A 24194-nucleotide genomic window follows, 5' to 3' on the forward strand; every position below is an offset into this window, starting at 1 on the left:
ATTTCGGAGGGGTATTTTTGTCCTTGCGAATTTGTTTTTTTCCTAGCCCGCCGCAGCCCAGATCCAAGCCCTGTCTAGCCCTGTATAACCCAGACCGTATACGTACCGTACCCTGGTCCAAAAAAAAACATCACACGACCCCACGTCCACGTAAGACCTGCCGAATCCAATCATTCACGCGAGCAGCTCCATCAATCTCGCGAGCATTGACGCAGCTCCATAAGTCACGTAGTAGATCTCCACCAGCGGCTATCTCGTCGCCGGCGATCTCGTCGGACAGCAGGCGCGACAACGTCGTGAATCTCCAACGATCCGCACAGGTACCGCATCCCGCGTCCCCCCTCTAGTCTCGCTCGCGGCAACATCGAACGAACTGCCGCCGCGCCAGTGGCAGTGGTTAACCTAGCGGAGCGGGTAACCTAGCTACCCGGCGGCGCATGCGATCGTGGATCTTGTTCCGGTAGTGCTGCTCCTCGTGATCTGGGTTCACATAGCGTCGGTTGCCGCCGGCTGTGCGCACCACCAGTATCGTTATTTGATGTGGCGGCTAACCTAGGTATCCGGCGGCAGAGGTAATCACAGATCTAGCTATGTTTTGAGATCGTGCAGTTCCTCGCGATTGAAAGTGATCATGATGGGTGTCGTGGCCATCTTCCTTACTAAGTTTGGCAGATCTGAACGGCCTCGGTTGCGGTTGTTTAGATAACATCAATGATCGTGTGCTATGTGTTTTATATTTCATCATTGATAATGTTTGCACATGTGATGATACAAATTATTGGTTGTAGGAAATGGCGGACGAGGAGTTAACTGATATCATGGTAGACATGGAGTTTGGAGAACTGATGAAAGACTGGATAGAAGATTGGTCAGATGATGAAAATTCAGATCGTGAAGATCGGTCAGAGAATGGGAACGAATGGGACGATCTTAATGTGAGTGGCATTGTCATGTTGTAATTTTTTGGTGGCATCCGACAACATTAAATCTTTGTGTTGAAAATTTATAGATCGATGAGCTTGATGATGATCAGGAAAACAACTCGGAGCTCTCGAATGAAGATTACATTAGTCAGGTACGTAAGTGAAAAATTTTGTTGGCATGCAAATTGAGTTTCTTCTGGAATATTATATGATAAGTAATTATGTATTGTGTTGTATTTTTCAGTTCATTTCCGAATGTCATAATGCGTACGACTATTACGGTGAATTAGACGCGGAGACAGGCCTTAACGACGAATCATTAGATGCACCTGCTTCTGGGGAGTCCGAGTCGTCGGTCGTCATGAGTGAGGTATGTGTGTAATCAATGTTCTATGGAAGTAAGTAATGTTAAACCATAGAAATCTATTTTCATGGCTGTGGTTTGATTGTGTAGGTGACACAAGATGATGGGGCAAAGAATGTCCAAGATACTGCCAGTGCAGATGATAAGAGGGATATGTTCATGCAGATAATGGAAATGACCTTTACGTCTCACGATGCTGCGTATGATTTCTACAACAGCTATGCTAGAGATAATGGTTTCAGCATTAGAAAGAATAAGGTCAGGTATAGCAAAAGAGAGTCACGTCATATGCGTTATAGGCGGTTTGTTTCTTCAAGACAAGGGAAACATGACGGGAAGTTGCTAACCGAGGAAGGACACAGCCGTAGGCTCAGAGCCGAGACACGCTGCTTTTGCGAAGCGCACCTGACCGTCAAGCTTGACCAAAAGCGTGGAGTTTGGTATGTTGAAAGTTTTGAGGACAAACATAGCCATATGTTGGCATGACCGGACGAGGTACCTTTTTTTTGGTCCCATAGAAAAATCAAAGAGTATTAGAAGCATGAGATAATGTCCATGAGAGCTGCAGGGATTAGAATTCACGACATGATGGATTGCTTCATTAGCAAACATATATGGTACGGCGGTATTGGTTTTACCAGGCGTAAAATATACAACCTTTGCGCCAAGGAGAAGAGGAAGCTGCTTTCAAAAGGTGATGCTGCCGCAGCCATAGGCATCATGGCCAGTAGGAAACAGAGGGATCCTAGCTTCTTGTTCGAGTACAGGCTAGATAAGGAAGGACATTTGAATAGGATGTTCTGGTGTGACTCCCAGTCTCATCATGACTATGAGGACTTCGGCGACATGCTTGTATTTGACAGCACGTACAAGATGAACCGCTATGGTATGCCATTCATACCTTTTGTTGGTCTTAACAATCACCGGAAGACCACTGTTTTTGGTTGTGCCATAGTTTCGTACGAGACCGAGGAGACATACGTGTGGCTTCTGCAGACTTTTTTGAGGTCCATGTGTCAAAAGATGCCTAAGAGTGTTATCACAGACGCCGATGCTGCGATGATCAAGGCAATTCGCGAAGTCTTGCCAGACGTGTGGCACCGTATATGTACGTTCACATAGAGAAAAATATGAAGATTCACCTCAGTCACAAGTCCTTGAAGGAGTTCCGAACTCTTCTGTACTACAACACGTCCACGGCAACGTTTGAGGAGAGATGGCACGCATTTTCCAAAAGATGGCAGTCGGAAAAAACTGTAACATGGTTGAGGTGGATGTATAAGAAGAGGAGACTGTGGGCCGCGGCATATCTAACAGAGGGGTTTTGGCTTGGCATGAAAAGCAACCAGCGGAGTGAAAGCCTGAACTCATGCCTTCACCTCCACCTAGACGGTGAAATGACCCTGGTGGATATGATTTTGCACTATGAGAACGCCGTTGTGCGTATCCGTGAAAACGAGGCGTGAGATGACTGCACGGCCTCACAGAGTTTACCGGTGCCAGTTACTAGCTCGAGGGAACTTGAGATAGCTGCTTCTCACATCTTCACTCCAGCAAACTTCTATATGTTGCAAGATGATCTTAGAAAAATTGACGGCATGGAGATTGTAGAAATTAAGCTGGGAGACGGATCATAACAGTACATCGTGGCCTGGAAGAATAACCGGAAGCACCGTTTTTGGGTGGAGTATACACCAGTAAATTCCGCAGAAACTATAAGGTGCAGCTGCAGAAGAATGATTCGAAAGGGTCTACCTTGCAAGCACATATTCCATGTACTGAAGCACTTGAACATATCTGAAATACCAAAGTGTTTAGTTCTTATTCGGTTCACGAAAGAAGCAAGGTTGGGACTGCCCGCGAGGCGCACAAGCGATCTGTTGGGATTTGGTTGGACTGGGGCTGGGGAAAGAATGAAATATAGCCAGGTCAGTGTGTTAGCGTCTGAAGCTATGCATGCGGCATGCAAACACCCTGCTTTGTGGGATCAGTTACAGGAGAGTTTGAAGGCTGTGATAGCTAAGAGTCATGAGTATGATCTGCTACAGTAAAATTTGTTGAAGCAAACAAATGACATCAGTAAGTGTGCAGTTGAATATGTGGACGATGGTGAAGGCAACATGATTGAGGTTAAAGATCCTAGGAAAGTGTCAAGCAAAGGTGCAACAAAGGTAGATGAGAGCCGCCCTGTCTCGAAAAATGGTAGACCACTCTCTTTTGATGAGTTGAAAACCCGGTGCGGCGCTTGCAAATTGGTAGGACACACTAGACGTAGCAGGAAATGCAAACTAAATCAGAAGTAAGTGTTTGTATGCATTGTGGATTATTAAATTTTGTATCATTCATTAACTTAGCTTGTCTTCTATCATGTGTAGATAAGTGGAGAAGGAACAAGAGTAGAACACTTGCTTCAATTATTTACCGTGTTAATCGGCCGGCTCATACTTTGGCTAAGGTAGCTGTAGGCGCTTGTGTTTCTTTGGTTTGGAGGCTTTCGCCCCCTGATTGTATCCTTAGTGTATTAGCAGACGAGATACCAGTCTTTGTTTAAATAAAGTAAGATGTTTCCCTCTAAACAAAATTCAAAAAAATTCTTTTCTGTGTAATGACCGGGGCGGGAGGTAGAAAGAATATTGTACATTTCCCCTGCCCACGTCCTAAATGCCATTAAATAAGTAACTGTACCACTCTCCTCCCCACCACACACTCACCCACCTCCCACGGGTGCCGGTTCGAACTCCCCTCTTATCCCCACCTACAGTAGATCGAGAATACCCTCGCCGGCGACCGCTGCAGCCGCCTCCATGGAGAGAAGCCTCGGCTGGCAGAGAGCGATGATGGACCTCGCCGGCGATGACGAGGGGTGGCGCGCGCAGTTGACAGAGGTGTGCGGCTGGTTCCCCAGCACGGAGATGTTGGTCAACCACGCGAGTGGCCTCGTCAAAGTCCTCACCGACGCCGAGAGAAAGCGCGCCTTCCCCTACGGCCGAGGCATCCCGCCGGCTGTCCTACTCGTGTGGGCAATGCGAGAGGCCATGCTGAGCGACTCCCCTGTTCAGCGCGGAAGGTGGTGGATGTACCACTCCACCACCATGACGCTGCGGCCAGATTCAGCACGCGTCGCGTCGAGGGCGGACCGCGTCGACGTCGAGCTCGCTCTCCCTGCGGCCGTCCAGCCCGGACTACAAGGTCCGCCACGTGTCGAAGCCAGTGCTGCCGTTGGGCTGTGACGTCGTGGAGGATGACGTGGAGGAGGTACTGGTCATCCCTGATGACCATGAGGAGGGCGAGGAGGAGGTACTGGTGATCCCTGATGACCATGAGCTGCAACAAGCTTGCACCATTTCTCTACGGCGCATACTATTTCTCCATTCAGCTCGTCCATCCTGTTGAAAAAATATATATAACTTCGTGACATTAGCTAACACTAAAGCAAAAATAACAATAGACATGCAAAAATATAAAACTTTCTGGCAGTAGATAACACTAATGCAAAAATAACACTAATGCAAATACAAAACTATCACCATGTATACTGCAACATGCAGCCAAGTGTGTGCTGACATGAGGCAATAAAAAATAACTACAATTGGTAATTGAATTTACTTGCATCTGATCAAGTTCTTTGAGTATCAGATAAATTATATAATCAATAAATTTAATATGGTAAACTTTTACTAATTCGTCTGGTTGTCTTATTAACAGGGTGACAAATCGTTCAGCTGTAACTAAACTAGAGTCTATAGCAATGGTACCTAGCTATATGAGGTTCATCAACATCTAATGCTAATAACTCTTTAATGTTCTATGTGCACAACAATATAATTGGATCGTGTGACAAAAATATAATTGGATCTTGTGACAAAAAATGTATTGCATCATGCTTCTCGAGAAACAACATCTTATTCTACCATGCTATGAAAGAACCAAAGATTGTTTTTATCTACGCCATCTGGTCAGAACGCATCTAGTCGAGTTCATACTAGTTGAAAATATGTGGTAAACCTAAGTCCATCAAAGCAACGAGACGGAGGAAGTAGCTTGCTATGAAGGCGCGAGTGAAGGAGGACAATGTACTTGATCGGTCGACGAAGATGAAAGAAGTCGGCGATGCGTTCTCGACGTAGTTCGTCGAGGTCGGCCTGCACGTGCGGACGACCTTGATCTTCTCGGGGTTTTTGTGGCGTGTGGGATGCGGCGGACGGAGCTGTCGACGCCTTGCCGACAGGAGTCGATCTAGTCAACGACATGTGCGAGGAGGAGGAGATTATATACGAGGTCGACGCCTAGGTCGTCGTAACTTCCCTGTGGCCAATCTCGCGATCTATATTTTCCTCCGTTGAAGCGAGGCTGAACGTGCTCCTCAATCGTAGGGATTAGGAACATATGGATTAGCACGATCCCATAAATGTGTAACAGAACGGCAACTACTCCCGTGATCGACGTGCGTGTGATCGACGTGCATGGAAAGCGCGGCGTTGTGGGCCCCACAATATGGATCCGACACTTATTTGCGGACTGGGCCGGCCCACCTACCTGCATTGTTTCTTCCCTCAAAAGAAATATCATTGGTTCATCCCTAAAAAAAACTCTTTGTGACACCTATTAGTTATTGTATACTTGTATATGTTCATCAATATTAATGGTATCTCTATCATTTCTACAATATTATACATGCATCAAGTGTCGGAAATGAACGATACTTCTCATGCATGCATGCCATGGTCATCGTAGGTTACGCATAAAGTTTGGGATCATTTCGTGAGATCGTAGGTTACGCATAAACCACATTCAGACCTGCCCTCCGGCAGACCCGAATGGTCCTGCTTGTACATAGTGCATGTGAAAGCATGCATGAGATGATCCCAACTTTTGGGACCATGTGGGCTTGGCCATTGTGGTCCCCCAGGCAATGTGTGCACGAATTCGGACACAAAACGCACGTTGCGTCACGTGGAGGCAGTGTTGTAGGGTTTTGTCGCCGGAAAAACCCTAGAAAATGCATCGAGTTTTGGAAATGAACGATACTTGTCATGCATGCTTGCCATGGTCATCCCAGGGTATGCATACAGTTTGGTCTGAATTAGTGAGACCGAGAAGATAATCATGCTTCTAGTACATGGTGCACGTGGAGGTATGCATGCGACTGTCCCAACTAGATTTGATTTAATAATATTTCAAGTATCAAACAGAGAATAAAATTTATAATTAGGAATGAAGAATTGAAATAAAACAGAACATTTGATCAGAATGAAGAAGTGCAATAAGATAACATATTATCTTACATTTTGAAAATATTTCAAATATAAAGAAGAGAACAAATATTAGAATGAAGAAGTGAAATAAAACAGAACATTTTATCTTACAAACTAAAAATATTTAAAAAATAATAAAGATAAGAAATATTAGAATGAAGAATTGAAATAAAACACAACATTTTAGTTCATATTTCGTAAATATTATCAATATACAAAAGAGTACGAACAAATGAAATAAAACACAACAGAATTTGGCATATTTTTTTAATTTTAGTAAACACTGTTAGAAATAATATAGAAAAAAGAGATTTGATTTTAAATATTATAAATATAAACAAGAAAAGAAACAAAGAAAATATAAAACATATCAGCGCGCGGGTAAGGCTGCCCTGGGCCAGCCCGCCCGAATTAGGCCCAAGGCGGAGCCACGCAGAGCACATCGCAGCGCGCAGCCGTTGGGTGGTGGAAGTTTAGTCCCACCTCGCCAAGCGAGAGAGCGCCGCACCGGTTTATATACCCGACTGCGACTCCCCTCCTAAGCTCCTATCAATTGCATGCAGTACATTGCCTAACTCTCGTCCCCTCTGCCCCGTGGGGCCTACTAGCAGCAGAGATATTCTGCACCACGGGCCTGCATCCTGGCCCATGCACGGCAGGGTTCCTAGTCTTATGCAGGCGTGGAGTATGAATTCTCCTGCTCTGGTAGGTGGGCACTTTTTTTGGCATATTGCCATCTGTATTGATCTTCAAATCACACACTAAATTATACACATGCTCACTTGCATTCAATACACATTTTTTTGCATATATGACAAGTTAATGTTTTGACCTTCAAGTCATCAAATAAATTTTACACATGCTCGCTTACATGTAATACACATGGATATTGATTGGATTTCAACAAAAATGAGGCCGTGGTGTATGAATTCTACTACCACATGCATGCCATGGTCATGGTACGGTGTGCAAAAAGTTTGGGATCATTTGGTGGGACCGTCAAGGGAAACCTCTTCCAAACTTGCCCTCCGGCAGACCCGAATGGTCCGGCTTGTACATGGTGCATGTGGGGGCATGCATGAGATGCCCCCAACTTTTGGGAGCATGTGAGCATGGCCAATGTGGCCCCTCAGGCAAGGTGTGCATGAGTTCGGACACAAAACACACATTGCGTCACGCTGCGGCAGTGTTCTAGGGTTTTATCACTGCAAAACGCCTACAAAATGCATAGAGTGTCGGAAATGAACGGTAGTTGCCAGGCATGCTTGCTATGGTCATCGTAGGGTGTGCATAAAAGTTTGGTATCAATTGGTGAAACCGAGAAGAAGAACCTACTTGTAGTACATGGTGCAAGTGGAGGCATACAGGCGATTGTCCCAATTATATCATAAATTATTTAAATTTATAACTGTATGAACAAAGAAAAGAGGAGAATATAGAAAACAGAAGAAAAATTTGAATGAATAAGTGCAATAAAAGAAAACATATTATCTTACATTTTGGAAATATTTCAAATATAAAGAAGAGAAAAAATATTAGAATGAAGAAGTTAAATAAAAGATAACATATTATCTTACATTTTGGAAATATTTCAAATATAAAGAAGAGAACAAATATTATAATGAAGAAGTGAAATAAAACAGAACATTTTATCTTACAAACTAAAAATATTTAAAAAATAATAAAGATAAGAAATATTAGAATGAAGAATTGAAATAAAACACAACATTTTAGTTCATATTTCGTAAATATTATCAATATACAAAAGAGTATGAACAAATGAAATAAAACACAACAGAATTTGGCATATTTTTTTAATTTTAGTAAACATTGTTAGAAATAATATAGAAAAAAAGAGATTTGATTTTAAATATTAGAAATATAAACAAGAAAAGAAAAAAGAAAATATAAAACATATCAGCGCGCGGGTAAGGCTTCCCTGGGCCAGCCCGCCCGAATTGGGCCCAAGGCGGAGCCGCGCAGGGCACATCGCAGCGCACAGCCGTTGGGTGGTGGGAGGTTAGTCCCACCTCGCCAAGCGAGAGAGCGCCGCACCGGTTTATATACCCGGCTGGGACTCCCCTCCCAAGCTCCTATCAATTGCAGGCAGTACATTGCCTAACTCTCGTCCCCTCTGCCCCGTGGGGCCTACTAGCAGCAGAGATATTCTGCACTACGGGCCTGCATCCTGGCCCATGCACGGCAGGGTTCCTAGTCGTATGCAGGCCGTGGAGTATGAATTCTCCTGCTCTCGTAGGTGGGCACTTTTTGGCATCTTGCCATGTGTATGGATCTTCAAATCACACACTAAATTATACACATGCTCACTTGCATTCAATACACATTTTTTTTTGCATATATGACAAGTTAATGTTTTGACCTTCAAGTCATCTAATAAATTTTACACATGCCGTGGTGTATGAATTCTACTACCACATGCATGCCATGGTCATGGTACGGTGTGCAAAAAGTTTGGGATCATTTGGTGGGACCGTCAAGGAAAACCTCTTCCAACTTTTCTTTCATAGGCATAATTGGCACATGTGGGTCACCATGTTCAAGAAAGTTTGTGGGATTTGGAGGTGGTGGGAAAAATAACATTTGTTCAAAAACTGGCTTATGTTAGACCAAATGGCCCCTCCGGAATACGGTCATTTTTTCGACCACCTCCAAATGACCTGAACTTTGGCACACATGATCTATTGCACAAACAAAGGTGGGTTTCCAAGGTTTTATATTTTTTTGAATTTTTTATTAATTTATAATGCCCTCTAGGCTGACTGGTCAAAACATCAGTCTATACCTCAGGGGGGCATTGTAAAATATTCTTTTGCAAATTTTCTTTCATAGGCATGATTGGCACATGTGGGTCACCATGTTCAAGAAAGTTTGGGTGATTTGGAGGTGGTGGGAAAATTCACATTTGTTCAAAAACTGGCTTAAGTTAGACCAAATGGCCCCTCCGGAATGCAGTCATTTTTTCGACCACCTCCAAATGACCTCAACTTTGTCACACATGATCTATTGCACAAACAAAGGTGGGTTTCCAAGGTTTTATATTTTTTGAATTTTTTTATTAATTTATAATGCCCTCTACACTGACTAGTCAAAACACCGGTCTATACACCAGGGGGGCATTGTAAAATATTATTTTTCCAAATTTTCTTTCATAGGCATGATTGACACATGTGGGTCACCATGTTCAAGAAAGTTTGGGTGATTTGGAGGTTGTGGGAAAATCAAATTTGTTCAAAAACTGGCTTAAGTTAGACCAAATGGCCCCTCCGGAATGCGGTCATTTTTTCGACCACCTCCAAATGACCTCAACTTTGGCACACATGATCTATTGCACAAAAAAGGTGGGTTTCCAAGGTTTTATACTTTTTTTGAATTTTTTATTAATTTATAATGCCCTCTAGACTGACTGGTCAAAACATCGGTCTATACCTCAGGGGGGCATTGTAAAATATTCTTTTTCCAAATTTTTCTTTCATAGGCATGATTGTCACATGTGGGTCACCATGTTCAAGAAATTTTGGGTGATTTGGAGGTGGTGGGAAAAAGCACATATGTTCAAAAACTGGCTTAAGTGACCAAATGGCCCCTCCGGAATGCGGTCATTTTTTCGACCACCTCCAAATCACCTAAACTTTTGCATACATGATCTCTTGCACAAACAAAGCTAGGTTTCCAAGGTTTTTTATTTTTTTATTTATAATGACATCTAGACTGACTGGTCAAAACATCGGTCTATACCTCAGGGGGGCATTGTAAAATACTTCGGTCTATAATGCCCTCTTATTTTTTATTTCTATTTCTTTAATTTTTTTAATTTATAATGCCCTCTTATATTTGTTTATTTTTTAATGCCCTCTTATATTTGTTTATTTTTTAATGCCCTCATATTTTTTTGAATTTATTTATTTATAAAGTTAGGTTTCCAAGATGGCTAGGCTGGCCCATGCTTTTCCTTTTGTTTATTTTTTCCTTTTCCTTTAGTTTACATAAAAATTACCTGAGCACTCAAAAAATAACATAAAAATTACATGACCTGTCAAATAATAACATACCAAAAATTCAAAAAGTATTTTTATCAAACACATCTTTTTGAATATTTATATTTTCTTTTCTTATAAATAAGTGACACTTTCAAATTTCTAATAAGTAGGGTAATATAAATTTATTAAAAAATAAAGTATATCTTATTTCAAATTCCTTCTTTTTGCACACATTATTTTTAACTAGTATTTTTTGCACATATAACTAATATTTGCTCTGTTATTGCAGCATTGGTTCAAATGATGGAACATTTGATCTTTTTGCTTATTCAAATTATGCATTGATGGATTGTGTGAGGATGAACAATTATCAGTAACTTTACGAAACCCCATGTACTATAATTCATGACAGCAAATTTGGAACATTGCCAGATTCAATATTTGGTATAATTGGCACATGGGCACAGCATGTTGCACTTGCCCACAGCATAGACAGGTGTTGCATCATGTCTGAAGCAACACTGAAGCGCCATTTGTGATCATTGCACCATCGAAACAACAACTAAACATGAAGGAAGCATTCACCACCAATAAAGTTAAGGCCACACATATAGATAGCATTCTAAGTTACCACCACATGTACCAGGCAGTTCACCACAGATCCAGTTCACACACACAATACATTACATTACATTACGTTAATAGAGGTAGTTTCCAACCAGTTCAGACCCAGATGCAGCTTCCCAAAAGTAAAACATCATCAAATATAGTGATGATGAGTACGGCTTCCAGCTTCTGATGATCAGCATGATGTACGACTAGAGGTTAGGGTTTCTCAGGACCTTGTGGAGGGCAGAATGCTGAGCCCCGATCTTGTAGTCATCACTGCTGATGGATGTAGGCCGACAATGCTTCATCAGATGCTCCAGCAACCCAGACCTGGGCTTGGGCTTGCTGCATAAGGGGCACCTGTACTTGTCCTTCCTCTAGTTATAGTACATGGCAGATCCTTGTGCCCTGATCTTCTGCACCTCCTTCTCTTTAAAGGACCCGACGTTCCCCTCATCCACATCATCTCCAGATTCATACTGCACACATTAATGACTGACATTAATACATTATGCATTCAAATACTATAAACACGTAATACTAACTCAATGCACAAATAACATTTCAACTAGGCCTTACCTCATATGGCTCATCTTCATCAGTCATATGGGTAGAACCCAGTCTTGTCCCACTTCCTCTTGTTGCCCACAAGATCCTCCTCCTCCTGCTATATTGTCAAACAAGCACATCATTTACAATGAATTGAATTGCAGTTCAAAGAATGTCATTACAAACAAAATTGTGAATGTGAACCACATTGGTATGTTGCAACTGACCAAATTCTTTCCTTATAAATGCAGAATCTAAGCAATCAATCAACAGACAAATGCTTTCCTTCATAAATGCTAATGAAAATCCAAGCTAGATTCTTGACATTGCTACTAATTACAGAAGCCAACTACAAATTTTAATATGCACAAATTACTATTTTTGGGATAATGCAGCAAAGCTCCTACACATATTAACATAATGCAGTAGTTAATTAGGTACAACTTCAACTATAAATGCATACATCTCCAACAAACATCTAAAATTTCATTACTTACCTAAACAACAACAAATTATACTATAGATGAATCTTGTATCATCTAAATCAATTCATTGGCACATCAAAATTAATGCATTCCAAATCAAATATGTTTCCATCCAGTATCATTGAACCACAGATCAAATCAAATAATCACATATGTCTGTAGCATTGAACTACAGATCTAATAATCATATGACGTCTATCTGACCTTAAATTCCCCCTTAAATAAGGTATTCAACCTCATACTAATTAAAATCTATGAAGCAACGGCAAAATTCCACTACTAACCCAAACTAAATAAACATAGACTGCCCCTTCCCCTCTCCTTCAGAAGCCCCAATCCAACACAAATAAATCCAGCCCTTGAGAAGCTCTTTTTGATTAACATGACAACACCCATTACATGAGCACATCCTTCACTATATTTACAACCAAACTAATGCACCATCTAATCACCTCAGGTAGACAATTTCCAAAAACACAAGGCCATGCACAAACCATCTCATAGCCTTTACCTGACAGGCATCAATCAAGCATCAAAGAACTGCAACTATGACAACATGCATCAATCAAGCATCTAAGAATTGCAACTATGACAGGCATAATACCTAGAACTAAGCATCCATTTAATTAATCATCAAGCCAAAGAACTAAAGCAGGCACCAACCCAATCCATCGTCTAATCCTCAAGCCAAACACCTAAAGAATTGCAAAAATTCCACTACTAATCTAATAAGCATCTGAAAAAACCCCATCCCTCAATCCGGCTACTTCTAACCTAATCTAATAATCATATGAGGTCCACCATTCTTGCACGAATCAAATACAAAAAAACCCTAATGCAAAGAATACCCTGCATCCAACAAATCTAACCAAAAAACCTTCTCGCCACAAACCCTACAATCTAAAAACTACCACATTAAAGTGATAAGCAGATACTTTCTGCTCCGCCTGCTCCTCGCCAGAGCCGGCCTCCACCTTCTGCACCTTCTCCACCTCGTGTGCCTCGCCAAAGCCCGCCTCCACCTTCTGTGCCTCGCCAGAGCCCGCCTCCACCTTCTGCGCCTCGCCGGAGATTGCCAGAGCGGGCGCATCTGGCTGGACTGCGCCGCTGCAGCCCGCCCCCGCCTTGTCCAGATCTGCAGCGGGGGGAGCACCGCGCTGGACGCCGGCACGTCCCCTCACAAAGGTGCCCGCAGCGACCTGTCGCGCCTGCTCCACCAGATCTACGCCCCAAGCGGGGCGCTCGCCTCCTGCGTTCGCCATGGCGATGGAGAGGATGCGGTGAGGGAGACGAGGAGGTTGGAGAGGAGAGGGAGTGGGAGTGGGGAGTGGGGAGTGGAGAGAGGGAGACGATGCGGCGGGGGGAAATGGTGGGCGATGCAGCCGGAGGTGGTTGCCGTCCACATTTATATGATGGGACAGATTTGACAACTACCCGTGACACGTGCTGCCCCACGCGCGGGCGGCTTCACGTGTGCACGAAAGGTCGCCGTATGTACGGGCATACGTATACGGCCGGGCATACGATCTAATTGGGCCCGTACGGGCCTCCCAGGGCTCCTCGACGGCTATACGCGGGGGCAACAAAGACGATCGTGCCCCTCGTTATGAACTGTTTTTGGTTCATCCTGGCCGTCGATGTGTTTTTCCACCCCGCGTTCAGCCCAGGGGGGAGCACCAGAGCAGAAACGTCATTCCACATATACAACCAAAAGAGCGCTACAAGGTGCGGGCAAAAGACTGGCGTGTGAGTTCATAACCATCCTCATTTCAAACAGAACCTGCCATTGGATTCAAGCAATTGAAGCAGCTTTCGGGAGATCCTCATTAATGTATATGCAAGATTATACTTGGGGACGGACATGTCCTCTTATCTAAAACTAGAACATGAAGGCGCGCGTTGCCGCACCCGGTCCAATTAATAAAATAACAACATAAATATTGAAGGAAATTTAGACATTTCAAAACTTTTAGAAGATTTGAATGATTCAAACTTACAATGTTAGAAGTGGAACCCTGCGTGCCTATGTGGTATTTTTTTTACTTTTAGTTATGGAACCAACAGTTTAGTGTGGTCTTTGGTGGCTTACAGAGACTGGTTTTGGTGTGGGCACCATGGGTGTTATGCCGGAGGACGACCCTAGCAGGAGGTATATCTGCTACATGGCATACCAGGCATTTCCATTTTAGTTTTTTTATTAGGATTCTGTCAGTTTGTGGAATCTTTGGGCTTGAAAGCCTCAAAATCTTGGATTATGTTCCCCCATGCCCTGAGAGCATGTATTCAGGCCAGTGGTTGTTCTTTTTGGAGGTAACATGATCAAGAATCATCTCTCTTTAATTAATTACTCTTAAGACTTCTGCTAGAGTGATGGCACTTGAAGGGGGAGAATGCCAAGCTGAGGCCATCTTTAGGGAGCCAAGCTGATGTGGTTGTAGAAGATGCCGACAAAATGCGAAAATGAGATGCGCTGAAGCAAATGCTTCAAGAGAATAATTCGAAAGTGCGAGATGTAGGTAGAAGATTGGTGAAGATGGTAGCAAATAAAAGCCAGATGCATCGGTGTGTTTTTGTTGCTCTTGGCCATACAACATGTAATCTTATGTATGTTAGTGCATCAGTATTTTTTTTCTAAGTGCAATGAAAAAAACGTGTATGGCTCATATATACTTTCAGTAAGCAATGAGAGCAATAACTAAGTAAAATCTGACAGTTATCTAAATGCAGAGGGATCAACCACATTAACTTGTCAACAACCAAAATATTATAGCTAATTATTATATAGTACTAACTGATCTTGTTCCAAACTCTATAACATATTAGTATACATTCACAATAACACAGTACATTGAAACCAAAAGAACATCCTGAATAATGTTGTGTTTGTTCCAACAAAAGCACAATCTAATTCCCTCTCAAAAAGAAAGACACAATCTAGTTTACTACTCCCTCCGTTCCAAATTACTCGTCGTGGTTTTAGCTAAAACCACGACGAGTAATTTGGAACGGAGGGAGTACAAATCAGAACATCATCTAGAGCGGGACAATGCTAATCCATGAGCTTCAGTGGCTTCGAGTACACCCTGGTAGACTATTGGCAGCATTAGGCACGACACTATTAGATGTGGCATCATTCGCCTTGGGAGCGACAGGGGGCTTTTTTTTCCGGTTACAGGAAGCTTTGACTTGGTAGTTGCTTGCTTTTTGTTGCCATGGAACATTTGGACTATATTGTTTGTGAGTTCTAGAAACCTTGTGCTGGGTTGATAGCTGGTGGTAAAATTGTTCTCTTAATCCAGTCATGCAGAAAAATTGGGCAAGGTAACAAGCGATATGTAATTCATATTTTCTAGAAATATTATTCTGCCGCTGAGATCCAGAAACCTCATGATATTACCTGCTAATCCAAGCACAAAAGAATCACACAAAATAACTTACAGTATACGATGACATACACCCCAAACAAAATTTAGTGTTACTCTGCTGCGGCAGCGTTGCAGATAGATCAGCCTGTATTGAAACCTGCTAGAAAAAAACATTTTATCGGTCACAGACAATCATTAGCTCCCTGACGATGCACTCAAGAATGTTTACACATTTTATGCTAATGAAGTATAACCTGTGGCACACATGAATTTCGAACACTAAAAGCAGAGCACAAGTTGCAAGAAGTATAAGGGAATCCCGGCAGGGATAAAAACTGAAGAGATAACATACTATGTACAACCACTTAAAAAGGTGGAAGAATTATAAAGTGGAAGGAAGAAGAAGGGTACCTATCTAGAAGGCATTCTCGCAAATGATGCTCCCACACCCTGTGTCCAGCTCCAGCCCCAAGAGAGAAATTTTGAAGGCGACTCCTGAAACAAGTAACAGTAAATAATCTACCTTGGTAATACGCGCACAGAGCATGACAAAAGAGGAGCAGATATAGTGGGCAAAGGGATCAATACCCATGGACACTAAAAGGTTCATGGAGGCAAGATAGGAGGACGAAGGAAAGATGAAAAAACAACAAACAAACACATCATCACTACCAGCGAGTTACAGGACGCAGACGACCGATTCATCCTGTACTATGGCGCCGCCGAGTCCGCCGCCGCAGGGGAAGAAACAGAAGAGGAATAGACTGACCAACCCTGCAGGACGCAAAACTAAAAAACCGTAAAGAAGGGGTTGCGGACGAAAATTTCAGGGCAGGTGGACGGCACCGGCGCGGAGGCAGTTGTGCAACAGAAGCTCGCCGACGGCGGAACATGGCGTGTTGAGGAAGAAGGAACGCCGGTGAATCGAGAAGCAAGAAACGGCGGCGCGGAAGGAACACAAAAACTGTTCGGACGGGGAGGATAACCCTAGAACGCCTACGACCCCTAGGTGTTAGTGGAACGACGTGGGCCTTCGAAGGCCCGAGTGCGGAGAGGAAAACCAGCTCGTTCCGCGGAGCAGCGGCCCGCGACGCGTGCGAGCGAGGAATGACACCATTTGATCTGAGATCGTATGTTTGATCGGACGGCTGAAACGGTGATATTCTGTGGAGGCTCGTAGCTAGCCTCGTTATACTGTTTCTCAATTGAGGATGAAATGTACATCTGCAAAGACTAGGGAGACTAAAAAACTCCTTATAATAAACTAGCCTCAATTCTCTGCCACCACAATGAGAACTTATACGGCCCACCACCATGAGAAGAATGGATAGAGAAATAAAAGGCCTCAATTACTGGCAGCTAGGGAAAACTCCAAGCGCATTGAACGCCAAGCAACTTGTCCCAAGGCACATTTCTTCAAGAATACTCACTAAGCCCAGATAGCAAGTGCTGACATGGCAACAGCCCCAACAAGCAAGACAACATATGAGCACACTTGTAGCCTCGGATTGCAGCTCATCCTCCGGCTAAGGAAATCAGCAGCAATGAGATCCACTAATGCTATATAGATCAGTATTCCGGATGACATTGAATCAAGGATGCCCTCCACCATGAATGCCCTGGGGCTGCTGGCGCTGTAGAACGACGCGACCCCCGCCCCCAAGGCAATCCCAACAGGTGTTGTGATAGCAAAGAAGAAAGCCATCAGGAGTGCAGAGAAATTCTTGAACTGAGCCTGTATTTGTCCATGCAAAATGTAATGAGTTGATGCAATTGGCATGAAGGGCTCATGAGTGCCACCTTCAAGTGAGGAACTGCTAACCATAAAGCGGAAATGAAGCGGACAATTACCTCAGAAATGCAGCCACCCAAGGCAAAACCCTCGAAGAACTGGTGGAAGGAGAGAGCAGCAACAAGAGGTTTGATGGTACATGGGCTCTGCGAAACGCCCAAAGAGAGCCCGATGATCACCGAATGGGATACAATCCCCATTTCCAGAATCTTGCAAACAATACAAAAAATCACTATTTAGCATATACTTTGCGGATTTTCAAACTGAAAAACATCTATCAAGAATTCAAGATAGCACATTTAAGTTAAAGCAATGGAAATTGCACCGGCCAGAATTCGAACATAAGAGACTAAACATGTGTACTATACTACTATATACTCCCTCCGTTCCCAAATATAAGTCTTTCTAGAGATTCCAACAAGTGACTATATACAGAGCAAAATGAGTGAATCTACACTCTAAAATATGTCTACATACATCCGTACCTTGTAGTCCATTTGATATGTATAAAAAGACTTATATTTAAAAACGGAGGGAGTATGTGTTTACATTTCTATATAACCCGCATAGGGAAGGTAGCAAGAATACAACGATTTTGTGAATTTCAAGTTGTTATGATCTTTGGGGTAACTGGATTTCATTGGGAGATTGACTTACAATGTTATTAGATTCTGAAAGTTTGATTTGTATACACGATGTGACATGTGTTTAAGTAAAACTTTGCCGCCTTAGGACATCTCCAAGGTGGACCCGCAAACCGCCAGCATTCACTACTAGGAAAAGGCCTACTAATGGCGCACCAGTTTTGCCTACTAATGGCGCATCACTGGTGTGCCATTACTAGCACGCCACTACTAATGGCGCACCACTGGTGCGCCATTAGTATCTGTTATACTAATGGCGCACCACTAGTGCGTCATTAGTATAGGCCATGGTGCGCCATTAGTACAGGCCACTGGTGCGCCATTAGTATTTTTGAATTTTAAAGGCGGGAAAATAGTAGTGGCGCACCGTCTAACCCCCACCGTGCGCCATTGCTATTTTTGAATTTTGAATTTGGATCTGGATCGTGATTTTTTTGCCCATTTTTTGCTAGTTTTTTTTGCTCATTTTTTGGCACGATATTATTTCAAATTTTGTTCCTGTTTTTGGATCTTGTACGTTCTTTTGCCGTATTCTTTTGCCGGAGAGGAGTTCGCCGGAGAGGAGGAGGAGGAGGTCACCGGAGAGGCGCTCGCCTACATCGCCGGAGAGGAGGAGGAGGTCGCCGGAGAGGAGTTCACCGAAGCATCGGAGAGGAGGAAGGAGAAACCATGAGGGAATGGAAGAAGAGGAGGGAGGAGGAGCTCACCGGAGAGGAGGGAGGAGAAACCGTGAGGGAAGGGGAGGGAAGGAGAGGAGGGAGGAGGAGGTTCCTGGAGAGGAGGAGGTCGCCGGAGAGGAGGAGGAGGTCGCCGGAGAGGAGGAGGAGGAGGTCGCCGAAGAGAAGGAGGGTAGTATGGTGAAGGAGAGAAGGGAAGATGGAGTGGAGGAGAGGAGGAGATGGAGTGAAGGAAAGGAGAGGAGGAGATGGAGTGGAGGAGAGGTGGAGTGGAGGAGGTGCGCCCAGCCATATATACGACATAGTAATGGCGCACCGTGGGCAGGTGCGCTATTACTAACTTTTTTTATTTTTTTTGATTTATTTTGAATTTTGAAGGCGGGAAGATACTAATGGCGCACCATGGGCAGGTGCGCCATTAGTAACTTTTATTTTATTTTTTCTAACTTATTTTGAATTTTAAAGGCGGGAAGATACTAATGGCGCATCATGGGGTGCGCCATTAGTATTTTTTTTTTATTTTTTGACTTATTTTAAATTTTGAAGGCGGGAAGATACTAATGGCGCACCATAGGCAGGTGCGTCATTAGTAAGTTTGAATTTTTTTGAATTTTTTTTGCCTTTCCAGATCTTAAAAGCCCCGTAACTTTTTTTCTGTTAGGTTTTTGAGGATTTTGAAAATGTTTAACGGGTTCCCCTGTTAAATTCGGATGTAACTTTTCGAGTAGATGATTTTTCATATAAAAAACTTTTTCATCCGAATTCGTATGTAAAAATTATGCCCATTTTTATAAATTCTTAAGAGATTTTGCAAAAAAGTTGAAAATTCATGTTTGTAAAATTTGCTAACAATTAGACTACATATCACATGGGAAACTTATTTTCTTCTATTTTTTTGATATTTCCATCATTTTTTTATTTTTTTAAACTGAAAAGGCGGTCCACGGGGGAGGGGGGGTGGTGCATTCGGTGGAAGTGGTGGCCAAGTTACTAATGACGCACCGTGGCATGGTGCGCCATTAGTAGTTCAACTAGTAATGACGCACCACTCCCACGGTGGGCCATTAGTAATTTTGAATTATTTTTTTTTTTACTAATGGCGCACCGTGGGTGTGGTGCGCCATTACTAGTAGTAATGGCGCACCGTGGGTGCGCCATTAGTAGTTTTGAAAAAAAAATTAATTTTTTTTACTAATAGCGCACCGTGGATGTGGTGCGCCATTAGTATTTGCACACTAATGGCGTACCAACACATGGTGCGCCATTAGTATATAGTAATAGCGCACCACATGTCTGGTGCGCCATTAGTGTCAATTCCATCTATAGCCCTTTTCCTAGTAGTGATTCGTCCGGACCGCGCTATTCAGACCGTGAAAGTCATCTAACACGGGCATGTATCGGTCCGCAGCGCGGTCGGTACGCCTTTTCTCTCGCAAATTGGAGACAAAGTGGGGGAAAGTTTGAGGGAGTCCGGACAGCAGACACGCAGGACTCCGGCAGCCTCGGCCCACCCAATCCTCCCTCCCAGTCCCATTTCTTTCCACTCCACTCCTTCTCCCCCTTGCTTTACATCCGCACCCGCCACCTCCGATGCAGTTGTTGTACGTCTCCGGCCGTCACAGAGGCATTGCTAGACGTCCGCAATCATTACCGACACGCCCGCTCGCCTTTACGATGGAGCTGCCCACCTTGGAGCCGTTTGTACCCAGGTACACTCCCCCCCTCGACGACCTCCATGGCGGACGAGATCTCAACTTGTTGATTGATTCATTCTCTCAATGTTGGTCTACACATTATATATAGCCCGCACGCGCTGCCGTGGTGTACCATAGGACAGAGGGACGGCCATTTACATGCACACACTGTTGAATGAAACTGAAGGGGAAGTATGTTTGGAAAGACATGATCCGTTGCTAAAAAACTCGTTGGACATCCATAATCTAGTCGAATTTGAGATATTGTTGTATTAGACTTAATTTGCATGCTATGTATGGATGATTTATGTTAATTTTTTATCCGAACTTTGATGAATATCGGCCCATTTACATGGATTTCGTCCGGTTTGTTGAAAAAAGTTCGAAATGTAATATTAAACTGTCCGTACCTGCGAGACAACCACATGACGAGCTTGGGACGGCCTCTCCTCGCTCCCGTGGGCGTGGGCGTCGTACACGGCTCCTCCATCGCACGCGTCATGGCCATGCGCATGGCTATGCTGGTGCGCAGCCGCGTGGGCGCGCATCCCAACGATGTGCATCGCGTCATGCTTGTCGTCGTCGCCGCTCATCCTGGTGGCAGCGACACCTGCGAGCGCGCCGTCCTCGAGCAGAGCCGTCGTGTCGTCATGCCCAGCTGTGGCCGCCGCGGCAGCCTCCTCGCCGTGCCTGCGCTCGTAGAAGCGGGTGCCGACGAACTCCATGACGAGCGTCCCCAGCGCGGCGAGCATGGCGATGAAGCCCGGGAAGGGGAACCGGCGCCAGGGCATGGCCGGGAGGCACGGGTCGGACAACTTCTCCTCAGCGTCGTGCAGCATGTGCACGAACCCGGTGGCGAGGATGACCCCCGCCGCGAACGCCTTGGCGAGCACGAACGTCCCGCTGCCGGAGGACGAGCCCTCTTCGCCGCCGACGAGCGGGATCGCGACGCCGATCGCGCCAGCCACTAGGATGGTAGCGACGGCCACCATCTTGAGCCTGAGCGCGGCCGGCTCGTCGCGGCACTCGTCATCGCCGCCGGCGCCCGGCCCCTCCTCGCAGCTGGCCGCGGAGACCGACGCTGCCATCGCCGGCCAAGCGGTGCCCGGCGCGTCAGAATCACGAGCTCCCATGATGTGTTTAGCGATGAGAGGAAATGGACATAAACAGCACATGCATGGATGTAGTAGTACCTGCGAACTGGTGCAGGTGGGTGCGGAGGTAGGGGACGTAGCGCGACTCCATCTCCTGCCACCACACCAACCAATGGAGGATTCGAATGATTATCACCAAAAACTGACGAATTTTGCCTCACGGTTCAGTAGAACAACGCGGCAAGAGAAGGCGCTCACCTCGAAGAACGCCATGAGTGACAATGCCGCCGATCCGAACCTGCTGTGCTGGTGTCCAGAACAGTCGACGGATTACTCGATCCAGTTCGAGGAACGGAGTGGACTTTCACGAAATTTATACGCGCACGCGGCCGCACCTGCATGCGACGTGGAGCAAGAGCAACAAACACATCGGCGCGCGGGGAGGATGTTGTCATCCCCAAGCCGCCGCCGTCGGTCGGGACCAGCGCCGCGGGTGGGCCCGGTTTGGCGTGCGCGGCGGAGGCCGAGTGGGCCGTACGTGCGATGGGGCCCGGGCATCAGTGGCTCGCGTGGTGTGGTGTGACTCGGCTGCTTTTTGTCCCGGCGGGACGCGGAGGTGCGACGAGTCCACGATGTCGACACTATGGCGAGGAGCGACGCCCTCCCGTGCGTGAAGCCGGACGCTCGTTCTCGCCTGTGGGCGGCATGACCTGTGCTCGGACTGCCAACTGCATGCGATCCGCCTTGGCTCTGCCTGCATTGTCCACGAATCCCCAAACAACCAATTATCAACGGAAAAGCTAACTGCGGAACGTCAGAATTTGGTGATTTCTAGCGAAGTACCGTTGTACTAAAAAAAAAAGAAGCAAACTACCATTAGGACGTGTTTCTTTTTTGTCAGTTGAGATCGGTCGAGCGGCCTAGTGTGTTCGATTTAGGGAAACGTTTCGCACCGGCGGGCCGGCTGAAAACTGCGCCGGTCGCGCACGGGCCGCTGAAATCTAGTTTAATTTCTTTCCTCTGCCACCGGCGACGCGGTGTCGGCCGGCCATGGCCACCCCCTTCCCTGGTTTAATTTCTTTCTATCCTTTGATGGCAGCGGTTGCCCTACCACCATTTACCCCTTTTGATGACGAGAAACGTCATCCTTTTTTCCCCTGTGCTGGAACCGGCGGGGGAATTGCTATAACCGGGGGGTGGATTTGCTTCAACCGGTGAGGATGGTGGTGGGCGACGACGGCGTTGGCTGCGGTAAGTTGCTGTATTTTTTTATTTTTTGCTGGAGCCACTTTTGATTTTCTTTTTTTGCGGGAATCAGTTTCCGATTGGCTGCAACAGGGGGGAGATAGTGCCGGGCGGCGGAGGCCGCCACCATGGATTTTTGCTGCATATGTTTTTGGCTGGAAGCAGCATTTTGGCTTGCTGGAATCGGCGAAGATGATGCTAAAGACAATTGCTTCAAAGAAATCTTCCTCTCGTGGTTTCGATAACCCAGAGTCACCTCTCGGAAAATAGGTGCAGGATACATTTTCCTGTTCCGTTACCGGATCAGTAAAAGCAGGTATCAAGCCCTTTTGGCGCCGTTGTGGGGGGGGGGGGGGATTTAGTATTCCTAGTCTTTGTGTTTAGAGTTCTTGTTAAAGTTAAGTTTCAGTTTTTGTTTTTGTTTGTACTTTTTACTTTTAGTTAAAACAAAAAAAATTACCATGACTCGTAATCTTGGGAGTTTCACTACTCCCAGCAACAACTTCATGCGTGAACCTGTAGCACAACCTGAGTTTGCAACCACCGAGTATGAGTTGAAATCGAACTTAGTTTCCATGGTCCAACATGACCAATTTGGAGGACCTGCTTCTAAAGATGTCAGTATGCACTTGCATAATTTTACTGAATTGTGCAACATGACACACATTAGAGATATGATCCCGATGCTTTAAAGTTGCTTCTATTTCCTTTCTCTTTGAGAGGGAAAGCAAATGAATGGCTTCTAGCTCTTCCTAGAGGCAGTATCACTTTTTGAGCTGATTATTGCAACAATTTTTTATATAAGTTTTGTCCACCTGCAAAAATTATGCAATTACATTCTCAGATTACAGGTTTTGAGTAGGAAGAATGTGAGCTACTAGCGCTTGCATGGGATAGAATGAAAGAAGCTATAAGGAACTGTCCCAATCATGGAATGTAGGAGTGGCTAATCATTCAAATGTTTTATAATGATTTAAATCACATGTCAGAAACTATGCTTGATACACCTGCAGGAGAAACAATCATGGGAAAGCCCATAGAAGATGTCAAGACATTTCTTGATGATATGCAAGAGAACCACGCCCAATGGCATGTTGAAAGAGTCGCCACCAAGAGGGTGAATGCCATTGAAGAAAGTAGCACGGAGTTGACAGCTAAACTTGATGAACCTATCTCCGTGATGAAAGGTAAAGAAGAGGTAAACATAAATTCCATCACTACTGAAGAAACTAGTGATGTGAATTTTATTGCTCATAATAGCTATAAACCCAATTGGAAAAATAATGGTTATGCTCCCAGACTACCTTATCCTAGTAATGGAGGAGCATCAAATAATTTATTGGAGCTAATAGCAGCAATAGAAATACTCTTGAAGTAACTCTTAAAAAATTTATTGCTAGTCAAACTGAGCAGAATGGAAACTTCAAGAGTATGTTGAAGAATTATGATAACTTACTTGGTTAATTGACCAGTAAGGTTGTTGGACTAACAAATGATGTG

General features: G+C 44.6%; 1 protein-coding gene and 2 pseudogenes across 2 annotated transcripts; 2 read left to right on the top strand and 1 right to left on the bottom strand.

The window, feature by feature from the left end:
• Window positions 1-791: 791 nt before the first annotated feature.
• LOC125524050 (uncharacterized) overlaps window positions 792-24194 on the top strand; it is a 28338-nt pseudogene continuing 4935 nt past the window's right edge.
• Window positions 2511-3466, top strand: LOC147958251 (protein FAR1-RELATED SEQUENCE 9-like; annotated as a pseudogene).
• Window positions 15506-21840, bottom strand: LOC125524048 (zinc transporter 10). Of its 2 annotated transcripts, XM_048689125.2 has the most exons (8): window positions 21708-21840; window positions 21549-21603; window positions 20766-21436; window positions 17400-17549; window positions 16395-17283; window positions 16221-16322; window positions 15960-16043; window positions 15506-15705 (listed from the first exon to the last, which is right to left on the bottom strand). In XM_048689125.2, the coding sequence occupies exons 1-5, from the start codon at window positions 21720-21722 to the stop codon at window positions 16978-16980; spliced, it is 1197 nt and encodes a 398-aa protein (XP_048545082.1). In that variant the 5' UTR covers window positions 21723-21840; the 3' UTR covers window positions 15506-15705; window positions 15960-16043; window positions 16221-16322; window positions 16395-16977. The 2 variants fall into 2 exon arrangements, with proteins under 2 accessions (XP_048545082.1, XP_048545081.1); XM_048689124.2 differs by having other exon boundaries at window positions 16221-17283.

Source organism: Triticum urartu, chromosome 7A (assembly GCF_056163025.1).
Source record: "Triticum urartu cultivar PI428250 chromosome 7A, HENAU_Tu73, whole genome shotgun sequence".
Taxonomy (NCBI): domain Eukaryota; kingdom Viridiplantae; phylum Streptophyta; class Magnoliopsida; order Poales; family Poaceae; genus Triticum; species Triticum urartu.

What these genes read in the sequence shown, in the direction of transcription:
- LOC125524048 (XM_048689125.2), bottom strand. An exon ending in CCACCTGCACCAGTTCGCAG is followed by an intron (nt 21,437 to 21,548) that starts GTACTACTACAT and finishes CGGCGATGGCAG; the next exon opens with CGTCGGTCTCCGCGGCCAGC. An exon ending in TGGGTGGCTGCATTTCTGAG is followed by an intron (nt 17,284 to 17,399) that starts GTAATTGTCCGC and finishes GGACAAATACAG; the next exon opens with GCTCAGTTCAAGAATTTCTC.